Genomic DNA, 21,009 nt, shown 5'->3' with positions numbered 1-21,009 from the left:
GGAAAAACAAGATGAAGATGACTGATATGGGATGGTTTACTATCGACAAGAAAGTGCACCACATTTCCCCACGGGCATTCCAAGCTTCTTTGATAACGGCTTCCCAGGTCGGTGAATTGGCTGTGAAGGGCCAGTTGCATGGTCATCTTGCTCACCAGATGTGACACCATTTATCATGGTTTCATTAAATACTGTGTATATGTTCTTCCCCTGACAAACAATTTAGCTGACCTGAAAAATCGAATATACGCTGCCGTTGCACAAGTTACGCCTGATTTGCTGCAATGAGTGTAGGAAGAAATTGATTACTGGTGGGGATATTTGCCACATCACAAGTGGGAGTCACATCGAATTAAGAAACGTTAAGTTGTTTGCTACAAAATGACACATCTATTGATTTTGTAATGACAAAAGTGTTAAGGTACATGAAAATGTTTATATTTCATGTACAGCATGCTTAAAAGTGTGTTGCCTACCTGCGTTTCCTCTTGTAAGTTATATCTGTCCCTCTTATCAGTCCCCATATGTAATCACCAAGCATTCTCTCAGTATACTGTCCCTGGTACATTCTTTTAAACAATTTTAAGTCCTGATGGAACGTTCCACCTTGTTCCTCTGAATATGCACCCGTATGAGACTTGAAAACATCTAGATATGAATGGGGTACATGCAGCTTCAAAGACAAGCTGCACCCCATTGCTTTGTAGTTCTTCAAAAGATCCTCTACCACATCTTTGTAATTGTCCACCCTGTGATTCCCTAGGAAACCATACACTACATGCTGGAAGCTCTTTCCGACCTTTCTATGAACTAGTAGAAGTTTGCTGATGCATGTGTCATCACAAAGTAATGTTTTCACTTGGGGGCCCCCACAAATATTCCATCCATTATCTTAGCCTCTGATGGATTGGGGAACACATTGTGAAGGTACTTCATTGCATCTGATGTTGTATTTAATGCCTTTACAAATTGTTTGATGAGTCCAAGATTAATATGGAGGGGAGGTATTAGCATATTTTCCTGCTTGACAAGGAGTTACCGCCATGTTTTTTTGGCCAGCAACACACTCCATCCTCAATGGCCATTTAACAATCTGAAAATGTATGCCTGTGTCCCTGCTATCCCATCAAAAATGCAGTCATTCTGAGATCACCAACTGCATACCACTGATGTTTGGCATAATTTACTACCTGAAGATGATATTGAATACTTGTGTAATCTTCCTTTAGGCAAGTCGAATGAGTGATTGGAATTCAGGGATATTTGTTTCCATTATGCAGGAGAAGAGCTTTCAGCTTCTTGCAGGAGTTATCATCCATTGAGTTGTTGGCCCTTTGGATCATAGTTAAACACAATTTCTTTGAAGAGGGGTAGCACATTGTGGCAACTGCAGTTTGTCTGTCAGCTTAAAGTGTTGTGAGAAAGTTTCATGGTGTTTCCTCTTATTGGATATCTTGTAGCTCTTATCCAGTAGGTTCCACTTCTTTAATCCCAATGTTAGAATTTCTGCATTGGATTTTGTAAGTCGTAGATCCCTGATAAAGTTATTTAACTCATTTTGTGTGAAGTAGTGAAGTATAGCACCATCATCCTCTGAGAAGTCTTCTCCATGGTCGAACTCGGTATTTGATTCACTACTGCTATCTTCACAGTATTAGAGGAAAGAAGAAGAATAGGAAACTCCTCAATGTGTGCAATGGGCCTAAGAGATGATGGCTAGTCTGGATATGCAAAAACATTGGCTTTCTTGCCTCTCATATGATGAGTCAGCAACACAGAAATAGCAGTTGTAGATGTGACCTGTTGGTTATCACCAAATTCTAGATACACCAAATTTCATTTCTTTGTTTTCTCCTCTATACCAGGCCTTGAGAGTGGATCTGAAACAACAACATGTGACATGTGTCACCAGTTCTTGCATTGGTCTCACACGGGGATACCTAAATATCGCCTGTATGCTGAACAGAAGTTGTTAGCATTAGCATTCTTTGTTCTGTGCTTTTGATCCTGGGAAGATGTTACACACACAACAAAAACAGTCTGGATGATGCTTACAACAACAGGAAGATGCCATTATTCATCAATAATGTGCACCTGAAACACACAACATATGGTTGAACCATTTATTCATCTCATAGATAAAGTGTTCGTAGCTAATATAATTTTAATCAATTAATGTCATATAATTGGACATGAAAAGCAAATAAACAATTATGTAAAACTCGGATTATTTAGTGTATTCTAGTTGTGACCTGATTCATCCAAAGCAAGCATAAAATTCACCTAAACAAAAAGTTTTCTTTTGTTACATAGTGTATATTAAAAAGTATTTCAATAACTTGTCTGTCAGGGAACTTACTCTGTATGTTTGTATCTTCGTTAACAGTCTGCAGTGATGCATTCTTTCAAACACTTTTCAGAAATCTAGGAATATAGAATGTGCCTGCTGCCCTTCATCCATGGTTCACAGGATGTTGTTATTGTGGTCTTCAGGCCAGAGACTGGTTTGATGCAGATCCCATGCTACTCTATACTGTGCAGGTTTCTTCATCTCCAAGTAACCACTGCAACCTACACCCTTCTGAATCTGTTTAGTGCATTCATGCCTTGGTCTCCCTCTGTGAATTTTACCCCCTGCACTTCCCTCCAACACTAAATTGAATATCCCTTGATGCCTCGGAATGTGTCCTACCAGCTAATCCCTTCTTCTAGTCAAGTTGTGCCACAAATTCCTCTTCTCCCCAATTCTGTTCAGTATCTCCTCATTAGTTCATGATCTGTCCATCTAATCTTTAGCATGCTTCTGTAGCACTGTATTTCGAAAGTTTCTATTCTCTTCTTCTCAAAAATATTTATTGTCCATGTTTCACTTCCATGCATGGCTACACTCCGTACAAATACTTTCCCTGACACTTAAATCTATACTCAATGTTAGCAGATTTCTCTTCTTCAGGAACACTTTCCTTGACATTGCCAGTCTACATTTTATACCCTCTCTGATTCGACCATGAGTTATTTGCTCCCATAAATAGCAAAACTCATCTGCTACTTTAAGCACCTCATTTCGTAATCTAATTCCCTCAGCATCAACTGCTTGATTGCTTTGGTTGATGTTCATCTTATATCCTCCTTTCAAGACACTTTCCATTCCATTCAACTGCTTTTCCAGGTCCTTTGCTGGCTCTGACAGGTTGCAATGTTGGCAAACATAAAAATTGTTATTTTTTTTCCATGGATTTTAATTCCTACTCCAAATTTTTATTTGTTTCCTTTGCTTTCCTTTGCTTGCTCAGTATACAGATGAATAACATTGGAGATAGGCTACAACCCTGTCTCACTCCTTTCTCAACCAGTGCTTCCCTTTCGTGTCCCTTGACTCTTTTGTATAAATTGAAAATAGCCTTTCGCTCCCTGTATTTGTTCCCTGCCATCGTCGGAATTTGAAAGAGAGTATTCCAGTTAACATTGTCTGAAGCATTCTCTAAGTCTACAAATGCTAGAAATGTAGGTTTGTCTTTCTTTAACCTCTCTTCAAAGATAAGTCGTAGGGTCAGTATTGCCCCCACATGTTCCAACATTTCTTCAGAATCCAACCAGGTCAGCTTCTACCAGTTTTTCCATTCATCTGTAAACAATTTGTGTTAGTATTTTGCAGCTGTGACCTATTAAACTGATGGTTTGGTACTTTTCACACCTGTCAACACCCACTTTCTTTGATATTGGAGTTATTATATTCTTCTTGAAGTCTGGGATATTTCGCTTGTCTCATACATCTTGCTCACCAGATGGTAGAGTTCTGTCAGGGCTGGCTCTCCCAAGGCTATCAGTAGTTCTTATGGAATGTTGACTACTCCCAGGGCCTTGTTTCGACTTAGGTCTTCCAGTGCTCTATCAAACTCTTCACACAGTATCATATCTCCCATTGTATCTTCATCTATGTCCTCTTCTCTTTCCATAATATGTTACCCTCAACTAAATCACCCTTGTTTAGACACTCTATATACTCCTTCCACATTTCAGCCTTCCCTTCTTTGCTTGGCACTGGTGTTCCATCTGAGATCTTTGACATCCATATAAGTAGTTCTCTTGTCTCCAAAGGTCTCTTTAATTTTCCTGTAGGCAGTATCTATCTTACCCCTAGTGATATACACCTCTACATCCTTCCATTTATCCTCTAGCCATCCCTGCTTAGCCATTCTGCACTCCCTCTTGATCTCATTTTTGAGACGTTTGTATTCCTTTTTGCCTGCTTCATTTACTGCATTTTTATATTTTCTCCTTTCATCAATTAAATTCAATATTTCTTCTGTTACCCAAGGATTTCTACTAGCCCTCGTCTTTTTTACCTACTTGATCCTCTGCTGCCTTTATTATTTCATCTCTCAAAGCTAGCTATTCTTCTTCTACGTTATTTCTTTCCTCCGTTCTTGTCAATAGTTCTCCAATGCTCTCTCTGAAACACACTACAACCTCTGATTTTTTTAGTTTATCCAGGTTGTGTGGATGATATGGATATCATGTGAGAAAACAGCAAGCTGAGTTTTGCACAAGTTCCACTAGTGATGCTTTCTGAAACTGCTGACTCGTGGACATTAGCTTTTTGGTCTGTAGGAAATTTATTACATATTAACTGAGAATATATACAAACTGATGGTATGGATAATGGTCTGTAATTTTACAGGTCTATTTTTTACCCTTTTTATATGTAGGTGTCACCTGCACTTTTCCTCCAGTTACTTAGTAATGAGCGCTGTGTGAGAGATTCATGATAAAATACTCTTTGTAAAACTGAATTGGGATTCCTTCCTGACCTGGCGACAATTCTTTCAGTTGCTTCTCTATGCCAGGGATACCTTTTACTGTATTCTCCACACAGGAGTCTGTACAATGGTCAGATGTTGGTATGTTTGTACGATACTCTTGTGTGAACAATTTCTTAAAGGCAAAATTTAGGACTAACGCTTTCCTTTTGCAACCTTCCATTGCCACATCGGATTGGTCAATATGTGACTGTATAGAAGTTCTTGACCCATTTAGTGATTTTTATGTAGGAATAGAATTTTCACCCGTTTCAATCAGTTGTTGCTTAATGTCCTCTTTGAAGCTCTCAACAACCATTGATTTCTTGAATTTATCCAGGTTCAGGCTCTTGCATTTTTTACCTTTCTGCATTTTCTTCAGTTTTAAAATGCAATTTCATCTGAAGCAACAGAAAAATAATTATGGTCAAAGGCAGCTGCACTTTCAAATGTGTTGTCTACTTTAAAATCTGGTTTCAATGCCTCAATCATATCACCATAATAAGCAGTCTGAAATCGTACCAATCTGGTAATAGTATAGCTCAGGGCCTGTGGCTTGCCTCTGTGTTTTGTGCAGCATTGCTTCAGTGCTGAGTGCAGTGTATAACAGGAAGGAAGAATGTGTGTCAGATCCTGGGTCTATGCTGCCAATAGGAGAGCAGCAGTGGAGGTTGTATTTTGAAGGAATATTGTCACTTCTCATGTCAGTGTATCGCAACTTCTGAAATTGTAAAAAATTTGAAAGTTACAGATAAATATTTGACAATCAGTATTATTAATTTAGTTTTAGCTGTGCTAATATGTCCCACCCTAACCACAACCCCTCAATTTGTAACATATTTGGGTAAAAGTAGTCAAATATTTGTGACAAAAGTGAAGAAGAGAACGATTTCTGTTTCGGCACTAGAAATTCATTGCCTGGTATCTCACCTCTCATTGGCTACACAAAAGTGTCATCCCATTGGCTATGTGAAACAGATGCATCGTCAGTCTATCAGCAGTAGAAAGTCACCACCATGACTATCACTGATCTTGATGTAGGATGATCCCTAAATTGTGCTACCACTTCCATACATTTCCTTCAGTTCATGTTCACCTCCTGTTTTTTCTTCTTTTTCTTTTCTTACTTTTTAGTTTTGGTACACAATCACAAGTAAGTTTTCACATCACTTAACAATTTAAATAATTTCTTTTACCTTATCATTAATTCCTCCACCATCCTCTTGTATGAAAGTAGGAGGCACGAAATCAGTGTAGTGTAATATCTATGTCACTTGTTTACCTTGGACAATAATATCATTCCTTTGGTTGTTGTCTTCTTTGATAAAATGTACATGAAAATTTAAACAGGCTCTCAGTGTGATTTTCAGTTTTTAAGGACAGCATTTCATTTTTCAACAAGTATTGTTGAAACTGTGCAAGTTATTGTTTAATGTTAAGTATCGTGTAGGCCTTTGGCTGTTGATAAATGGGGTTGTCTCTCTGCCTCATCTTATTTGAACTGATTTATACCATTGGGAACCCAAGGTGGGAATGTCAACAATGTAGGAAAAGACAGATTGCTACTTACTGCAAAGAAGACCTGTCAAGTTGCAGTCAGAAACAATACGAGTGTCTTGTAATTGTGCCTGTCTGCAACTTGACCTGTCTTCTTTATGGTAAGTAGCAGTCTGTCTATTGCTATAATGTTGATTTATACCATTGTCAGTTATAATTTCTTTTCTAATACAAAAAGACTAGTTTGTATACAGTAATACATGTTTAGCAGATTTTTCTTAAAAATTTTCATGTAATTAACTTTCAAACAGGTGCAAACTGTCATCCAACATATTGGAAATTTTAGAATATTTGTGCCAAGTTTAATGATAGTGTTGTGTTTGATACTTGTATCTTCTACAGCAGTATATTATTTGAATTTCAGATTTGTATTATGGTGGTGAAGCGCTTAGTGTAGAGCAGCCGCAGGCTTTCACGTGCCCATATTGTGGGAAAATGGGCTTTACTGAGACAACATTGCAAGAGCATGTTGCCTCAGAACATTCAGAAACGTCTTTCGAAGTGGTAAGATTATATAATCAAATTTTTGCTTTGTCAACATTATTCTTTTTGTAAATTTCTAAATTAGTACCACTATTTTCTGTGAGCAGAATTTTAAAGTCTTGAAATACCTGTTTGAAGTTCTTTATTGCAGCTAATGCTTTGTAAGAAAACCTATTGCCAGAATGCTGGTTCATAACAACTTGGAAAGTTAACAGTTGCACAGAGTATGCTTTCCATACATCATGTGAAATAGTAGGTCTTCATTAGAGAGAAAATTCTTGTTGATAGGAGTTTTGAAATAGCAGATGGATTTTTAAATTAACAGAAGAGTAATAAAGTAGTTTTTTCCTACATTATTAAGGAAGAGTTTGATTAAGATGAGTCTGATGAGAACATAAGTAACAAAATTAAAATTAGCTGTTACTAGAATTAAAACTAAAAGTGTGTTATTTATGATGACATTAACCATAAAAATGTTAACTGTCAGTGTTAATTCTCTTAAAATTGTAGGCATTACACCAGAGATATATTTTCTAGGAAAACATAATATGACATTCTTTAAGTACTTATAAATAAATAGCTGCACAATTTTGGCCAGTACTAGGGCAAGGAGTTGCTCATACGGTCCAGTCAGTAAGCACACTGGACCTTACCAAACGTTTGAATTTTATGAACTTTCAGTATGTTGCATGTAGGTCGAATGACTGTAGAATCGAAGTTTTTGACCTCGAGAACCCTTTGCTGGCTGGAGGGAGCCAAAATAGTGCAACATTTGGCAAGTTCCCCCCCTTCCCCCTGTCCCCCCCTTCCCCCTGTCCCCCCCTTCCCCCTGTCCCCCCCTTCCCCCTGTCCCCCCCTTCCCCCTGTCCCCCCCTTCCCCCTGTCCCCCCCTTCCCCCTGTCCCCCCCTTCCCCCTGTCCCCCCCTGTCCCCCCCTGCCCCTGCTCCCCCTGCCCCCCCCTTCCCCCTGCCCCCCCTTCCCCCTGCCCCCTCTTCCCCCTGTCCCCCCTTCCCCCTGTCCCCCCTTCCCCCTGTCCCCCCCTTCCCCCTGTCCCCCCCTTCCCCCTGTCCCCCCCTTCCCCCTGCCCCCCTTCCCCCTGCCCCCCCTTCCCCCTGCCGCCCCCTTCCCCCTGCCCCCCTTCCCCCTGTCCCCCCTTCCCCCTGTCCCCCCTTCCCCCTGCCCCCCCTTCCCCCTGCCCCCCCTTCCCCCTGCCCCCCCTTCCCCCTGCCCCCCCTTCCTCCTGCCCCCCTTCCCCCTGCCCCCCTTCCCCCTGTCCCCCCTTCCCCCTGTCCCCCCTTCCCCCTGTCCCCCCTTCCCCCTGTCCCCCCCCTTCCCCCTGTCCCCCCCCTTCCCCCTGTCCCCCCCTTCCCCCTGTCCCCCCTTCCCCCTGTCCCCCCCCCCTTCCCCCTGCCCCCCCCCTTCCCCCTGCCCCCCCCCTTCCCCCTGTCCCCCCCTTCCCCCTGTCCCCCCTTCCCCCTGTCCCCCCCTTCCCCCTGTCCCCCCCTTCCCCCTGTCCCCCCCTTCCCCCTGTCCCCCCCTTCCCCCTGTTCCCCCCTTTCGTTTGTTCCCCCCTTTCGTTTGTTCCCCCCTTTTCGTTTGTTCCCCCCTTTTCGTTTGTTCCCCCCTTTTCGTTTGTTCCCCCCCCTTTCGTTTGTTCCCCCCCCTTTCGTTTGTTCCCCCCCCCCTTTCGTTTGTTCCCCCCCCCTTTCGTTTGTTCCCCCCCCTTTCGTTTGTTCCCCCCCCTTTCGTTTGTTCCCCCCCTTTCGTTTGTTCCCCCCCTTCCACCTCTTCCGCCCGTTCCCCCCTTCCGCCCGTTCCCCCCCTTCCGCCCGTTCCCCCCTTCCGCCCGTTCCCCCCCTTCCGCCCGTTCCCCCCCTTCCGCCCGTTCCCCCCCTTCCGCCCGTTCCCCCCCTTCCGCCCGTCCCCCCCCTTCCGCCCGTCCCCCCCCTTCCGCCCGTCCCCCCCCTTCCGCCCGTCCCCCCCTTCCGCCCGTCCCCCCCCTTCCGCCCGTCCCCCCCCTTCCGCCCGTTCCCCCCCCTTCCGCCCGTTCCCCCCCCCTTCCGCCCGTTCCCCCCCCCTTCCGCCCGTTCCCCCCCCCTTCCGCCCGTTCCCCCCCCACCTTCCGCCCGTTCCCCCACCCCCTTCCGCCCGTTCCCCCCCCCCCCTTCCGCCCGTTCCCCCCCCCTTCCGCCCGTCCCCCCCCCTTCCGCCCGTTCCCCTGTGGGTTCGGGGGTAAGAATAGGCCCACGGTATTCCTGCCTGTCGTAAGAGGCGACTAAAAGGAGTCTCAAACGTTTCGGCCTTATGTGATGGTCCCCTACCGGGTTTGACCTCCATCTTCTAAATTCTTCCGAAGAGCGAGCTGATTGGGGAAGGGCGCCTTACAAGGTGCAATGTGTCCATCGCTCATTACCATCTCTAGCTTGGTTGGTCGTCGTCGCATAGCTGTCCCGCCCACTCACCATCTCTAGGGCGTGGCTTTGTTCTTGGGTGCGGTTTTTGCAGTCTGCTCTGCTGTGTCGCTTTATGCGCCAATGACGATCATGGGCTACATTTCACCTGAAATCCAGCACGGTAGCCAGTCCGTTGTGGTGGGGCCGCCATGTATCCTGTCGGTTGTAGCCCCCTGACAACACAGGGATCGCTCTACTGATGCCTGCGCCGTTAACTCCCCGCGTATGCCACAGAGTAGATGCCTGTCTCCTTGGGGCATCGGGACTCCCGGCAATGGCCATCCCGCCAGGTGGTCGTTGCTGAGGCTGGGTGGCGCCCGTGGGGAGGGCCCTTGGTCGGAGTAGGTGGCATCAGGGCGGATGACCCGCGATGAAGCGTGGTACATCATCTCTTGCTGGCGGCCAGCCGTCAGCAGTCTCTAAGCGTTCTCGGCCTCAATACAACGCTCAGGCATATGATCCACAATCGTTCCCCTCCCTGGCCACACCATGGGAGGTACGAAAGGCTACGGTTGGCAGCGAACCTTACTCACCTCGCTATTTAGTCTGTACACGAGTCGATGGGGAATCGTTTATGGCGACCAAGCCTCAGTTTTTTGTCGAGCACTTGGAGGACAAGTTTGGGGAGGTGGAGGGCTTGTCCAAAATGCGCTCTGGGGCATCCTCTGCACAGTCACGGCGGTTACTCACTTGTGACAAGTTGGGGGATGTTTCCGTCACGATCACACCCCATAAGAGTCTCAACATGGTCCAGGGCATTATATTCCATAGGGACCTACTCTTGCAGTCAGACGACGAGCTACGCGCCAATTTAGAACGGCGGGGTGTTCACTTCGTCCGGCGCGTCCATCGGGGTCCGAGGGGTAATCAGGTAGCCACCGGTGCCTTCATCTTGGCCTTCGAGGGTGACGTCCTACCCGAAAAAGTCAAGGTGATGGTCTACCGATGTGATGTGAAGCCCTATATCCCTCCCCCGATGAGGTGTTTCAAATGCTGGAAGTTCGGCCACATGTCATCTCCGTGTACTTCCAGCATGACATGCAGAGATTGTGGACGCCCTTCACATCCTAATACTGCATGTGCGCCGCCTCCCATCTGTGTGAACTGCGGCGAACACCATTCCCCTTGCTCGCCAGACTGCAAGGTTCTACTGAAAGAACGAAGGATCATGGAATATAAGGCCCTGGACCGCATGACCTATACTGAGGCTAAGCGGAAATACGGGAGGCTACATCCTGTGGCTCTGACCAGCTCCTATGCCACCGCTGCCAAAACAGTAGTTTTGTCATCTGCTGCACCGATTCCACTGAACACTCTGAGCCGGAATACTACACCTGCCCCCTTGACGGTGGGGGGCACTTCCCCATCTGTTGCTCCTGCACCACCTACCTCAGGAGCAACGACCCCCCAACCATCGGGGACACAAGTCCCCAACTCTAAGCCGGAGAAGCGTCCGACTTCTTCGGCGACTCTCTCTCGCAAGGGATCCCTCGGGTCCCTCCCTTCCCAGGTTTCCACCTCTGGGAAGGGTGACGTCAGCCAATGGCTGAAAAGCAGGCCAGCGGCTGGTCGCAGGGCTTCCCGCTCCTCCTCCGTCCCGGAGACTGACTCGGTGGAGCCCTCCCAGCCAGTAAAGCCCAAGGAGCAGAGAGAGAAGACGAAGAAGAAGAAGGCCTCTAAGGCCAAGGAACGCGCGGTGGCATCCACCCCACCGCTCCATACAGGCTCTGCGTCTGCGGATGAGGTGGAGATCCTGGCGTCCGCTGAGGACCTGGATCTCACCATACCCTCAGACGCCAAGGACGCCGATTGTACTGGTCCTCGATCGGTGACAGCAGGTGACCCAGTGACGTGATCTGCCTCCTCGGTCCCTTCACGCCTATTTCGCCCATGGACAAAGTGATTCTCCAGTGGAACTGCAGCGGTTTTTTCCACCACCTTGCTGAGCTCCGCCAACTCGTCAGCAGTCACCCTTTCTTCTGCATTGCCCTCCAGGAAACGTGGTTTCCGGCAATGCGGACCCCTGCCCTACGAGGGTATCGGGGTTATTATAAGAACCGGGCAGCTTATGGGAGGGTGTCTGGTGGAGTCTGCGTCTACGTCCTTAACTCTATCTACAGCGAGTGTGTGCCTCTTCATACACCCTTAGAGGCTGTCGCTGTAAGGATGTGGACGCCTCAGCCTATTACTGTCTGCAGTTTGTACCTTCCGCCGGATGGTGATGTCTCTCGTCATGTGTTGGCTGCATTGATAGGACAACTGCCGCCTCCCTTTGTGTTGCTGGGCGACTTTAACGCCCATAACCCCTTGTGGGGTAGCGCCGCGATTACTGGCCGGGGCAGAGATGTCGAGACTCTTCTGTCACAGCTTGACCTCTGCCTTTTAAACACGGGAGAGGCGACCCACTTTAGTGCGGTCCATGGCTCGTTTTCGGCCATTGACCTTTCTATTTGCAGCCCCGGACTTTCACCATCCATCCACTGGAGGGTCCATGACGACTTATGTGGTAGTGACCATTTCCCCATCTTTCTGTCACTGCCACAGCGTCACTCTTCTGAACGCCCCTCCAGATGGGCTCTGAATAAGGCTGATTGGGACTTATTTACATCTGTCGCAGTGATCGCACCTCCTTCCACTGATCCGATTGGTGCGGTGGTTCAGTCGGTCACCACCAGCATCGTTTCTGCGGCGGCATCTGCGATTCCCTGTACATCCGGGTCACCTCGGCGGAGGACTGTGCCGTGGTGGTCGCCCGAGATCGCAGAGGCGATTCGAGATCGCCGGCGGGCTCTTCAGCGCCATAAGCGGCACCCGTCGTTGGAGACCCTCATTGCTTTTAAACAGTTCCGCGCCCGAGCCCGACGCCTTATTCGCCAACGGAAGCAGGAGTGCTGGGAACGTTATGTTTCCACCATTGGCGTCCGTACCTCTGCATCGCAGGTTTGGGCCAAGATTCGGCGACTCCAAGGCTATCGGCCACCTGTCTCTGTCCCTGGGCTTTCGCTGAATGGAGCGGTGTGCACCGACTCCGACACGATTGCAGACCGGTTAGCAGAGCATTTTGCTCAGTGTTCCGCGTCAACGAACTACCCGTTGGCCTTCCGCTCCCGGAAAGAGCGGTTGGAAAGTCGGAGGCTTTCCTTTCACACGCACCACGCGGAGTCGTACAATGCTCCTTTCAGCGAATGGGAATTCCAGAGCGCACTTTCTGCTTGCCCTGATACGGCTCCTGGACCAGACCGCATTCACAGCCAGATGCTGAAACACCTCTCAGTGCCTTGCCAGCGACGCCTCCTAGATCTTTTCAATCGCGTCTGGGTCGAGGGTGTTTTCCCGTCTCAATGGCGGGAAAGCATAGTCCTCCCCGTATTGAAACCTGGCAAGAACCCGCTGGAGGTGGACAGCTATCGCCCCATAAGCCTCACCAACGTTCCTTGCAAGTTGCTGGAACGTATGGTGAGCCGGAGGTTGAGTTGGCTCCTCGAGTCTCGGGGCCTTCTGGCTCCGTCTCAGGGTGGGTTCCGTAAAGGCCGCTCTGCCGTCGATAATCTGGTCTCCCTGGAGTCTGCCATCCGTACAGCCTTTGCGCGCCGCCAACATCTGGTTGCCGTCTTCTTCGACATGCGGAAGGCATACGATACGACTTGGCGCCATCACATCCTGGCCACACTTCATGGGTGGGGCCTTAGGGGCCCGCTCCCGATTTTTATTCAGAATTTTCTTTCGTATCGTTCCTTCCGCGTGCAAGTAGCTGCGTCGCATAGTTCCTCCCGTGTCCAGGAGAACGGGGTCCCACAGGGGTCTGTCCTCAGTGTGTCCCTGTTTTTAATTGCCATCAATGGGCTCGTTGAGGCGGTGGGGTCGTCCGTCGCGGCTTCTTTATATGCGGACGACTTCTGCCTCTATTACAGCTCCAGTGGCATCGCCGCTGCTGAACGGCAGCTGCAAGGTGCCATCCGCAAGGCGCAGTCATGGGCTGTAGCGCACGGCTTCCAGTTTTCGGCCGCGAAGACCTGCGTTATGCATTTCTGCCGGCGTCGCACGGTTCACCCTGAGCCGCGCCTTTACCTTGACGGTGAACCTCTTGCTGTGGTCGCGACGCATCGGTTCTTGGGACTGGTGTTCGATACCCGGTTGACTTGGCTGCCCCATATTAGGCAGCTGAAGCAAACATGCTGGCGGCACTTAAACGCTCTCCGTTGCTTAAGCCACACCAGGTGGGGTGCCGACCGGTCCACCCTCCTCCACCTATATCAAGCGCTGATCCAGTCCCGCCTTGATTATGGGTGTGTGGCGTACGGTTCTGCCTCGCCTTCAGCGTTGCGATTGCTGGATCCCATACACCACTGCGGGATCCGCCTCGCCACGGGAGCGTTCCGGACAAGCCCCGTCGACAGCATACTTGTGGAGGCTGGTGTCCCTCCATTGCGGTTCCGGCGTGACCGCCTTCTGGCCGCCTATGCCGCGCACGTTTATAGCATGCCAGGGCATCCAACCTACCGTCTCCTGTTCCCGCGCTCGATCGTCCATGTTCCAGACAGGCGGCCCCGGTCAGGGTGTCCCATTGCGGTTCGCCTCCGGGACCTTCTCCGTGGCCTTGACTTTTTTCCTCTGCCGCCTGTTTTCCGGGCCAATCTCCGTCTGCCCCCGTGGAGTGTGCCCCGACCGTGCCTTCGGCTCGACTTGGCACAGGGTCCGAAGGTCTCAGTGCCTCCGGAGGCCCTCCGCCGCCGCTTTCTTTCCATCCTGGCCGAGTTTCCGAACACGGCGGTGGCCTACACCGACGGTTCGGTGGTCTCTGGTCACACTGGTTACGCTCTCACTCTACGGGATTATTGTGAGCAACGGTCATTGGCAGCTGGCTCCAGTGTATACACTGCCGAGTTGGTTGCCATCTATCGTGCCCTAGAGTTTCTCCGCTCCCGCTCAGGTGAGTCCTTTGTCATCTGTAGTGACTCCCTGAGCGGTTTACGAGCTCTTGACCAGTGTTTCCCTCGTTCCCGTCTGGTGATGGCCATCCAGGAGTCCCTCCATACTCTCGTCCGTTGCGGCCGCTCTGTCACCTTTGTTTGGTCCCCGGGTCACGTCGGCATCCCGGGTAACGAGCGGGTTGACGAACTGGCGAAACAGGCGGTCAGTTCCCCGGCCATGGAGATCGGTCTTTTAGAGAGTGACGTCCGATCCGTATTGCGGCAGAAGGTCCTTGCTGCTTGGCGTGATGAGTGGCGCACCCTGCCCTCTCCCAACAAACTTCGGGCAGTCAAGGAGACAACCAGTGTGTGGCGCTACTCCATGCGGGGGTCTCGCAAGGACGCTGTCGTCCTCTGCCGGCTCCGCATAGGACATACCCGGCTCACGCATGCGTATCTCTTGTGCCGTGACGACCCGCCTCTCTGTCGCTGCGGATTGGCCCTGACCGTGGTACACGTCTTACTAGACTGCCCACTTTTAACTGCCCTCAGGCAGACGTTCGCGCTGCCTGATACACTCCCTGCTCTTTTAACCGATGACTCTACTATGGCTGACTTAGTTCTCCGTTTTATTCGAGCAGGGGGTTTTTATCATTCAATATGAGAGTCCCTTTTTATTTTTTTTTTAGTGTCGACTGTGGCTTTTGGCCTGGGGTTTTAGTTTGTGGTGTTTTAATGTGTCCCTTGGTTGTTGGCCTTTCCAGTTTTATTTTCATGGTCGGCCAATGACCGTCGCACTCTGTGTGTCTTTTAATCTCTTTTCTCTGGTCTTCGTCTATGTCTTTCTTGTACTGTGTCGTCCCTTGTCGTCTCCGTTATGTGTTTATTGCTTGTTGGACTTTTCTTCGTGTATTATTATGGTCGTGGAACAAGGGACCGATGACCTAAGTAGTCTGGTCCCTTTAACGCCCACAAACCAACCAACCCCTTCCGCCCGTTCCCCCCCTTCCGCCCGTCCCCCCCTTCCCCCCGTCCCCCACTTCCCCTTCCCCCCTCCCCTTTTCCCCCCTCCCCCCTGTTCCCCCCCTCCCCCTGTTCCCCCCTCCCCCCTGTTCCCCCCTCCCCCCTGTTCCCCCCTCCCCCTGTTCCCCCCCTCCCCCCTGTTCCCCCCTCCCCCTGTTCCCCCCTCCCCCCTGTTCCCCCCTCCCCCCTGTTCCCCCCTCCCCCATTCCACCCCTCCCCCTGTTCCCCCATCCCCCCTGTTCCCCCATCCCCCCTGTTCCCCCCTCCCCCCTGTTCCCCCCTCCCCCCTGTTCCCCCCTCCCCCCTGTTCCGCCCTGATACGCCCTCCCCCCGATACCCCCTCCCTCTCTCTCTTCTCCCCTCTCTCTCTTCCCCCCTCTCTCCCTTCCCCCTCTCTCCCTTCCCCCCCTCTCTCCCTTCCCCCTCTCTCCCCCTTCCCCCTCTCTCCCCCTTCCCCCTCTCTCTCCCTTCCCCCTCTCTCTCCCTTCCCCCTCTCTCCCTTCCCCCTCTCTCCCTTCCCCCTCTCTCCCTTCCCCCTCTCTCCCTTCCCCCTCTCTCCCTTCCCCCTCTCTCCCTTCCCCCCTCTCTCCCCTCCCCCCTCTCTCCCTTCCCCCCTCTCTCCCTTCCCCCCTCTCTCCCTTCTTCCCCCCTCTCTCTCTTCTTCCCCCCTCTCTCCCTTCTTCCCCCCTCTCTCTCTTCTTCCCCCCTCTCTCTCTTCTTCCCCCCTCTCTCTCTTCTTCCCCCCTCTCTCTCTTCTTCCCCCCTCTCTCTCTTCTTCCCCCCTCTCTCTCTTCTTCCCCCCTCTCTCTCTTCTTCCCCCCTCTCTCTCTTCTTCCCCCCTCTCTCTCTTCTTCCCCCCTCTCTCTCTTCTTCCCCCCTCTCTCTCTTCTTCCCCCCTCTCTCTCTTCTTCCCCCCTCTCTCTCTTCTTCCCCCCCCTCTCTCTTCTTCCCCCCTCTCTCTCTTCTTCCCCCCTCTCTCTCTTCTCCCCCCCTCTCTCTCTTCTCCCCCCCTCTCTCTCTTCTCCCCCCCTCTCTCTCTTCTCCCCCCCTCTCTCTCTTCTCCCCCCCTCTCTCTCTTCTCCCCCCCTCTCTCTCTTCTCCCCCCTCTCTCTCTTCTCCCCCCCTCTCTCTCTTCTCCCCCCCTCTCTCTCTTCTCCCCCCCTCTCTCTCTTCTCCCCCCCTCTCTCTCTTCTCCCCCCCTCTCTCTCTTCTTCCCCCCCTCTCTTCTTCCCCCCCGCTCTCTTCTTCCCCCCCTCTCTCTTCTTCCCCCCTCTCTCTTCTTCCCCCCCTCTCTCTTCTTCCCCCCCTCTCTCTTCTTCCCCCCTCTCTCTTCTTCCCCCCTCTCTCTTCTTCCCCCCCTCTCTCTTCTTCCCCCCCTCTCTCTTCTTCCCCCCCTCTCTCTTCTTCCCCCCTCTCTCTTCTTCCCCCCCTCTCTCTCTTCTTCCCCCCTCTCTCTCTCTCTTGTAGAGTGGAAGCTTTTACACTTTGCACTGGTTAATTGTATTGTTACACCAAGAGCTTATCAAGGTACGGAGTTTCAATGGCAAAATTCTCAAATTACCAAAACAAATACATAAAAATAAAAAGGCCCGGGTTTAGCTTTACAATTTAATTGTGCAACTTCTTTAAAAGGACAGTGGTGGGTGCCTCTACTGATCAATGCTTCAGTTGAAAGACTCTTTCCCCTGACTTTCAATGGGATGCATATTTTTGTTAAGGCTGTGTAAAAAGGCAGGAACATAGGTTTTTCATGGTAGGTACTTCTAATTGTTAACATTTCATAATCCCATGAAAAGAGGCTATGACATTATAAGTGCTTAATGCACATAGTGCACATGGATCTTGCCCACAGGCTTGATCATTGCTAATGTAGCCATGCTTCAAACAACTCTGTAGAAGATACCCACCATCAAAAGCTGCACATTTGACATCCTGAGACCCACTTCATCTTGTACAGGAGTGAACACTGCATACAACACTAACTTTATGCCGTTGCCTATACCATCTTCAGTGAAGAGGTGCATTAAAAAGGTTGCAAGCTCAAATCTGAACAATTTTCTCAGGTCATCATCAGATTACTTGGCAATAGAATTGACTGCACCTTTTTTGTCTACCATGTTCAGAACATGTGTAAAGAGGTTAGGTTCAGGACTTCAGTATTTTCTTCCAGCACTTTCTTCAAGCAGTTGATCAGAATTACTTGATCTAAATAACAGTTCACCTCTTCATGACCAGTTGTTCTTATGCTTAATCACACCATCTTCTTGTCTCTGAGAATGGTGGATGTTCACAGAAAACTGACTGATACTACATCTTGTTCAGAAGGTATGGAACATATCTCAATCAACACCTCTATTTGTTCACAGACATATTGGGTGTATAGTATACTCAAAGTCCATTGAGACAGCACACTGTTCATTATGCTGGTGCCATGGTCCCAAGGACACTGGCCCACCTGTTCACACACCTCTCCAAACCAGGCAGTTATGATCACCTCATTGATAGGGGGGAAAAGGGGGGTTTCAGGCTTCGTCTAGTTGACAAACATTGACAGTTTTAGGCTCATACTGTTTTACTTCTAAAAAAATGTTGTAAAATGAAAGTTATTATGTTAAAAGGTGCGTGTCTTGCAGTTTGATGATTTGAGAAATTTGCCATTGCTTTGAAGTATTGTATCTTGATAAGTATTTGATGTGAAAGACTGTTAGCCAGTGCAAATTGTACCGAGAAAAGTGCCAGAATTCTGCAATTTTTCGGATCCTTCCGTGTTAGCAGGGAGTTCTTGGTGCTGAACACTTGTGTTATAAAGGGAATCGGTTAGAGATCTTAGAAAAGTATAATATGATGTGAGTTAATAATGACTGACAGTGCTCTGTGAGGCAAGCCAATAGCACATAGTTCACAGCACAAACACCAGGCATCAGAAAAATGTTGTACGAATGTGGCACAATTTAACATGCTCCGTGCGTCTCGATTAAGTGAAAATGGTAATTAGGCAACAATGATGCACTCAGTGTCTCATACAGTATGCAAAATGTTTGTGTGTCATATAGACCCAGCGAACTTTCAGATGTCAGTACATTAGGTAAGTCCCATCACATGGAGGCATTGTTAAATGGTGCAACATGTCCTTGGAAAATGCATTGTAGATGCCTCACACAGGTGGAAGGCAGTGTGATAGAAACATGGAAGAAGATGTTTGATAAGCCACAATTCAGAGTTCACACACGCCACTCTATTTATCAACAGAGCTGAATACACCATTCACAACATGTCCAAGGATCGTTAGATAATACCTTAACATGTACCCATATCATATTCGGCACTCACAGGCACCAACACAGCTGAATTATGGAGCTCAACTCCAATTTGTTGTTATGATGTGTGAGAGGCAGGAAGCAAATTATCAGTGGTTAAAATGATGGATGTTCGTGGATGAAACCACATTTCATGCAAGTGGCTGAGTCAACACTCATAACTGTATCATTTTGGGAACCGAGAATGCACGAGTCTCATAAAAGCTTGAAAGAGCCAGTACCAAAGTGAATGTGTGGTGCTGAGTGACCCAAGAGAGAGCCTTCAGCCCATTTTGCAGACGTGACCGTTTGTACTGTCAGTTATATCGGAATGATTGAGCTGTATGTGGCCCTCAACTACAGCAACAGCAACACCAATATCTATCAGCAGGTTGGCACTCCACCACATTGGACTCTCATAACGTGGGAACAATTAAACCTGATATTAAATTATCGCTGTGCTTGAATGGTTGACCTATCTCATGGCTTCTTAATTTCCCTAAGGAGTTTCGTGTGGTGCTACATCATTTCAACAGTGTAAGCTTAAAGACCACAGAATCTGTCTGGCCTATGGAAGCAGATTATAGTGACCCTTCAACAAAACACTCAAGAAATGCTGCATATCACATTGCGCAATGTGCTTGTCGGGCATTAAATGTGCTACATTCACAGTGGTGGACATGTAGTTGCTAATGTACTGTAACACAAAATCCAGGTACAAAGTCCAGACTCTCCTACACATTTATGTACTGTTAAAAAGCAATAAATTTGCATAGTTTATTGTTTATAGTGTTTTACTTTTGACACCTCGTGGATCATACTGTACATTGCAGACCATCTACATACAACACAGTAAAAGTTTAAGAAATTACCTTTTGATTTGACTGTCTGTTGGCTGGACTGATAGTAGGTTTTTTAAATTTATTTTCCTCTTAGGTATTTATCTCAAGTAGTTTGCATCCATTTTGTGCATTTTTATTATGTTTTAGGTTACAAAATATAATCTTTGCTGTTCTCACACAGGTTTGCCCAATATGCGCATCCCTACCTGGGGGTGACCCAAATTTGGTTACTGATGACTTCGCGGGTCACCTAACCTTAGAGCATCGCAGTGGACCTCGGGACCTGATATCCTTTCTCATATCCTTTGCTATACAATTTTGCCCAACACAAACTACAGTATGGCTCCTTTTATCATTATGTTTTTCTATAGACTATTGATTATTGGTCTGTTTTATAATAATTTTAGTTCACAGCATATAAATTCTACAAAATTAATTATAGGTTGCAATATGCAGGTCTAAAAGGAGCAGTTCAAAAATTGTCATACATTGGAAGCCTCAAACCACAAGTTGAATCACAATGAACAAAGGTACTTTCAGCCTTTAGTTTGAGCAGGCTTTTAGACTGGAAAGTTTCTCTGATTATTTATGTATTAAATATATAAAGTAAACAAAGAAACTGTTGTGCACCTTCGTGTTTTCGCAACGTAAAGACTGTTCCATAAAATTTCGGGCATGCAGCCACATAAATTCAGCTTCTTCTTTATGACTGTATGGAATGTATGTATAAGACAAAGCTGTCTTTGTGACTAAATTATTATGGAAAAGAAAGGAAGGGTGTTATAATTTGAGATGGTATGTAATCTAGTCTTCGTGAAAAGTAGTAAGGGCAACCAAGCACAAAGTTTCTGTCCAGCAGGTAGCTTACCATCGGCAGTGTTGCATGCCAGCTACCCATTTGACACAGTGGAGAATTTTGTGCTATCGGTAGGCTCCGGTGAATGATGATAAATTGCATGCCACTGTCTCTCCTTGTGTACTGGTTACAAAAAGTTCTTACTCCATCAGAATTTGAACAGGTTATTTTTGAGCTGGTGGCTATTACATATATACAAACAAGATGCATCTAATAAGATTCGAGTAAAATACTTTTATTTAGCTTCCATGTTTTAGCAATGGTTATAATGTTGTGGGAAAACTGCCAATTTGTTTCGCTTTTGGAATTGATTTAACAATTGATGTTATACATCTTTGGATACCTGTCAGCAAGCACCTGTGCATAGTGATGCTTGCCTACCCTGAACCATACAGGACTGCCATACAGCTCTTAATTTCAAGGGGAGGTTTTCCCCCAGAACTTTGTGCCCAGAAATAAGGGGTCATCATGCATTTGCAGCATATAATGTGGAGTTTTTCTTTTCGTTACTGAATATAACATTAAACTTCCATTAAGCAGTAACTCTGCTCTCTGCCCTGTGTATCTTTGTAACCTAGATTGTACACTTACACTTTAAGCATTGTTATACAATAGCAGGAAATGCTTGTTGCGGCATTTTTTAATTAATTAATTAATTTATTTATTTTCTACTTTGGAAATCCCTCTTCTAAACTTCAGTGTGAAGTGTATAATGAATCGGTGTGGAGCATTCTGGTTCAACATCGAATTTTTCAATAGGATCCCGGCATTACTTTGATGCAAATATCAA

At 47.9% G+C, this 21,009-nt stretch overlaps 1 protein-coding gene across 2 annotated transcripts in view; it reads left to right on the top strand.

The window, feature by feature from the left end:
* The window catches only part of LOC126365828 (E3 ubiquitin-protein ligase KCMF1-like), a 111,506-nt gene that overhangs the window by 12,603 nt on the left and 77,894 nt on the right, over window positions 1–21,009 (top strand). The window contains exons 3-4 of one of the 2 annotated variants that reach the window (XM_050008455.1): window positions 6,721–6,860; window positions 19,545–19,649. In XM_050008455.1, the coding sequence (XP_049864412.1) occupies window positions 6,721–6,860; window positions 19,545–19,649 (245 nt within the window). Of the gene's footprint in view, window positions 1–6,720; window positions 6,861–19,544; window positions 19,662–21,009 lie in introns of both variants that reach the window. The other variant, XM_050008454.1, reaches the window with a different exon arrangement.

The sequence above is a fragment of the Schistocerca gregaria genome, chromosome 4 (assembly GCF_023897955.1).
Source record: "Schistocerca gregaria isolate iqSchGreg1 chromosome 4, iqSchGreg1.2, whole genome shotgun sequence".
NCBI lineage: Eukaryota > Metazoa > Arthropoda > Insecta > Orthoptera > Acrididae > Schistocerca > Schistocerca gregaria.
The sequence above is the reverse complement of the archived record's forward strand: the minus strand, read 5'-3'. Positions and strand labels throughout refer to the sequence as shown.